At 41.4% G+C, this 4,574-nt stretch overlaps 1 protein-coding gene across 1 annotated transcript; it reads left to right on the forward strand.

Moving 5' to 3' along the window:
• Positions 1-1,125: 1,125 nt before the first annotated feature.
• Positions 1,126-3,060, forward strand: LOC138874082 (uncharacterized). The gene is made up of 2 exons (XM_070152588.1): positions 1,126-1,598; positions 2,424-3,060. Exons 1-2 carry the CDS (start codon positions 1,126-1,128, stop codon positions 3,058-3,060), a joined length of 1,110 nt encoding a protein of 369 aa, XP_070008689.1.
• Positions 3,061-4,574: the final 1,514 nt, after the last annotated feature.

A 4,574-nucleotide genomic window follows, 5' to 3' on the forward strand; every position in this document is an offset into this window, starting at 1 on the left:
AATCCAATGTGTCCACCAGTAAAGCAGAAACTCAGAAAGTTTAAACCAGATATGAGCCTGAAAATTATGGAGGAAGTCACTTAGAAGATCAAAGCCAAAGTCCTCAGGGTAGTTGAGTGCCTAACCTGGTTAGCCAACATTGTACTTGTTCCGAAGAAAGATGGGAAATTTAGAGTATGTGTTGACTATCGAGATTTAAACAGAGCAAGTCCCAAGGACGACTTTCCACTGCCAAACATACATATCTTGATCAACAATTGCGCCAAGCATGAACTCCAATCCTTTGTAGATTGCTTCGCGGGTTATCACCATATCTGGATGGATGAAGAAGATGCAAAGAAAACAGCTTTTATCACGCCATGTGGGGTGTACTGCTACAAGATGATACCATTTGGTCTAAAGAATGCTGGGGCTACTTAAATGAGAGCCATGTCGACCATCTTCCATGACATGATACATAAGGAAATAGATGTGTATGTTGATGACGTTATCATCAAATCCAAGAGGGCCACAAATCACATAATAGATTTAAGAACGTTCTTTAATAGGCTAAGAAGGTACAATCTCAAATTGCACCCTACAAAATGTGCATTCAGGGTTCCTGCAGGAAATTTGTTGGGATTCATTGTTAAGGTTATTTAAGAGTTACCACCACTAAAGAGCAAGAAGGACGTGATGAGCTTTCTATGACGTCTCAACTATATCAGTCATTTCATAGCACAGTCCATATTTATATGTGAACCCATCTTCAGAATGTTGAGGAAAATTGCTGAAACGAGTTGGACTGAAGATTGTCAAAAGGCTTTTCACAAAATCAAGGAATACCTGTCCACACCACCAGTCCTAATCCCACCAGAACCTGGGAGACCTTTGCTACTCTATCTGTCCATATTAGATGGAGCCTTCGGATGTATTGTGGGACAACATGATGAGAAAGGAAGAAAGGAGCAAGCCATAAACTACTTGAGCAAGAAGTTCATGCCTTATGAAGCACGATACTCTCTGTTGGAACGCACCTGTTGTGCTTTAACCTGGACGGCTCAAAAACTGAGGCATTACTTCTATGCCTATACCACATACCTCATATCCAAGATGGATCCTCTAAAGTACATATTTTAGAAGCCCATGCCAACGGGGAAGTTAGCCAAGTGGAAGATACTGTTAAGCAAGTTCGATATCGTCTATGTAACTCAGAAGGCGGTCAAAGGACAAGCATTGGCAGACCATCTTGCTGAAAATTTTGTGGGAGGACAATACGAACCCTTGAAAATGTATTTTCTTGATGAAGAAGTATCATTCGTAGGAGAGGACATTGCTGAAGCTTACAGCAGTTGGAGAATGTTCTTTGATGGAGCTGCAAACTTCAAAGGAGTGGGCATTGGAGCAGTTTTGGTATCAGAAACAGGTCAACACTACCCTGTGTCCACGAAGCTTAGGTTTCCATGCACTAACAACATGGCAGAATATGAGGCTTGCATCACGGGGCTCAATCAGGCCATCGATATGAATATACAAGAAGTGCTGGTAATCGGTGATTCGGATCTTCTGGTACATCAGGTTCAAGGAGAATGGGCTATGAAGAACACCAAGATACTGTCGTACTTGTATCATGTGTAGGAATTAATGAAGAGATTCACAAAGATAGAATTCAAACATGTGCATAGAATTCAAAATGAGTTCGCATATGCACTAGCCACTTTATCATCAATGATACAACATCTAGACAAGAATTTCATCGATCCCATCACGGTGAAAATCCATAACCAGCCAGCTTATTATGCTCATGCTGAATAAAAAACGGATGGAAAACCTTGGTTCCACGACATCAAAGAATATTTGGGAGAGGAGAATATCTAGAGCAGGAAAACCATACTCAGAAACGCACTCTACGGAGGCTATCCAAACACTTCTTCTAAAATGGAGGGACCTTGTATAGAAGAACTCCCTATCAGGGGTTGTTAAGGTGTGTTGATGCAAATGAGGCTTTTAGACTGCTCGAGGAGGTACATGCCGGAACTTGTGGACCACATATGAATGGCTTTGTCTTAGCCAATAAAATATTGAGGGGTGGATACTTTTGGATGACTATGGAAACGGATTGCATCTGGTACGTACAGAAATGCCACCAGTGCCAGGTACATGCAGACATGATAAGGGTACCACCAAACGAGCTCAATGCAATAAGTGCACCCTGTCCTTTTGCTGCCTAGGGAATGGATGTCATTGGTCTGATCAAACCCACTACTTCAAACAGGCACCGGTTTAATTTAGTGGCCATCAACTATTTCATAAAAAAGGGTAGAGGACGTATCTTACAAAGCTTTAACCAAGATAGTTGTCGCGTACTTTGTCAATGATCGTATTGTTTGTTGATTCGGAGTTTCTGAGTCCATTATCACTGATAATGCCGCCAACCTCAACAGTGACCTGATGAAAGCCAATTGTGAAACCTTCAAAATCAAGCACAAAACCTCTACATCATACAGGCCTCAGATGAATGGATCTGTGGAAGCTGCTAACAAGAACATCAAGAAGATACTAAGGAAAATAGTAGAAAATCACAAACAATGGCACGAGAAACTACCCTTTTCCCTATTGGGGTACCTCACTATGGTCCGCACATCAACTGGAGAAACTCCCTACTTACTGGTTTATGGTACCGAAGCTGTCATTCCAGCCGAGGTGGAGATTCCTTCTTTAAGAATCATACATGAAGCTGAACTCAGCGATGCAGAATGGATAAGGAGCCGTTATGAGCAATTGGCACTTATAGACAGAAAGATAATGAACGCAGTATGTCACGGTCAGATTTATCATAATAAAATGTCCAAAGCTTTTAATAAAAAGGTTAAACCAAGGCAATTCACACAAAGACAGTTGGTGTTAAAGAAGATCTTCCCGCATCAAGATGAAGCCAAAGGGAAATTATCTCCCAACTGGCAAGGTCCTTACATGGTTCACCGGGTGCTAACAGGAGGAGCACTCATACTTGCAGAAATGGACGGAGAAGTTTGGCCGAAACCAATCCATTCAGACGCTGTCAAAAGATACTATGTTTAGATTGTTTACATTCCTCCATATGTTGTAATTGAACTGCGCTTGACCTGATTCCCGTTTAAGAGGGGATATGTAAGCAGCTCTGTGGATTTGGTCATATATGAATAAAATTTTCATGTCCCCCAGCACTAGAAACTAGGGCAGAATTTTGAGGAGGAACCTCAAAATTCCGGAGCAAGTCTAGCCAACGCCATCATATACCAGACAGTCAGAAATTGGTTAAGAAACTGGGGCAAAAATTTTGAGAAGGATTCTCTCTGGAGAAGGTCTAGCAAGTTTCGTCACCCGCAAAATGGTCGAATGATCATTTACTAAACTGGGGCTGAATTTTGAAAAGGACCCTCAAAATTCTAATACAAGAAAGCTCCAATATCTCTAAAATGTGTTACAGTCATTAGTTCATTTCAAATTGCTCAATATTTCACTATGTTTTCTAAAATAGTTCTGGTTTCATCAATAAGTGCATATTTTCGAAAATTCTAATTCCGTGATAGTCAGGTGTTACCCAAGGTAACTCAAACAAGGCCTCTAGAAAGGAGTGAAGCAAAGCCAGCAGACGAAGGCATGAACCAACCTCCCCTTACAAAACATACAATTTTTCTTTGGATGCAGGCATGGCGAACATAATAGAAGTATTCGTAAACATACACATATCAAAGTCCTAACAATCAGGTCACCAGACGCAAATATATCTCCAGCTAAGAAATATTCTACTCTTATTTGCTACTTGTTCATTGCATAAGGATAAGCATTGCTTTCTCATTGCACAAGACTAAGCTTGTCTCAAATCTTATATGAGGCTAAGTCGTGCCTCCATATGTGCATAAGGATAAGCATTACCTTCTCTTCGCATGAGACTAAGCTCTGTCTCAAATCTCGCATAAGGCTAAGCATTGCCTTCTCTTTGCACGAGACTAAGCATTGTCTCAAATCTTGCATGAGGCTAAGCCCTGCCTCCATATTTACATAAGGCTAAGCATTGCCTTCTCTTTGCATTAGACTAAGCTCTGTCTCAAATCTCGCATAAGGCTAAGCATTGACTTCTCTTTGCATGAGACTACGCCTTGTCTAAAATCTTGTATGAGGCTAAACCCTGCCTCCACATTTGCATAAGGCTAAGAATTGCCTTCTCTTTGCATGAGACTAAGCCTTGTCTCAAATCTTGCATGAGTCTAAGCCCTGCCTCCACATATGCATAAGGCTAAGCACTGCCTTCTCTTTGCATGAGACTAAGTCTTGTCTCATATCTTGCATGAGGCTAAGCCTTGCCTCCACATTTGCATAAGACTAAGCGCTGCCTTCTCCTTGCATGAGGCTAAGCCCTGCCTCCATATTTGCATAAGGCTAAGCACTACCTTCTCATTGCATGAGACTAAGCTCTGTCTCCAATCTTGCATGAGGCTAAGACCTACCTCCATATTTGCATAAGGCTATGCACTACCTTCTCGTGAGATTAAGCTTGGTCACCCTCTGCATATTCGTTGCTCAATTTCTAAACTTTACATTACCCTTCACAA

This window comes from Nicotiana sylvestris, chromosome 7, assembly GCF_000393655.2.
Source record: "Nicotiana sylvestris chromosome 7, ASM39365v2, whole genome shotgun sequence".
In the NCBI taxonomy this organism is placed as follows: Eukaryota; Viridiplantae; Streptophyta; class Magnoliopsida; order Solanales; family Solanaceae; genus Nicotiana; species Nicotiana sylvestris.

Bases quoted from the DNA above. Each gene is read 5' to 3' on its own strand.
- LOC138874082 (XM_070152588.1), top strand. From the start codon at position 1,126: ATGCCAACGGGGAAGTTAGCCAAGTGGAAGATACTGTTAAGCAAGTTC. The intron at 1,599-2,423 runs GTACTTGTATCA...CAACCTCAACAG, and splicing joins AAGAACACCAAGATACTGTC to TGACCTGATGAAAGCCAATT.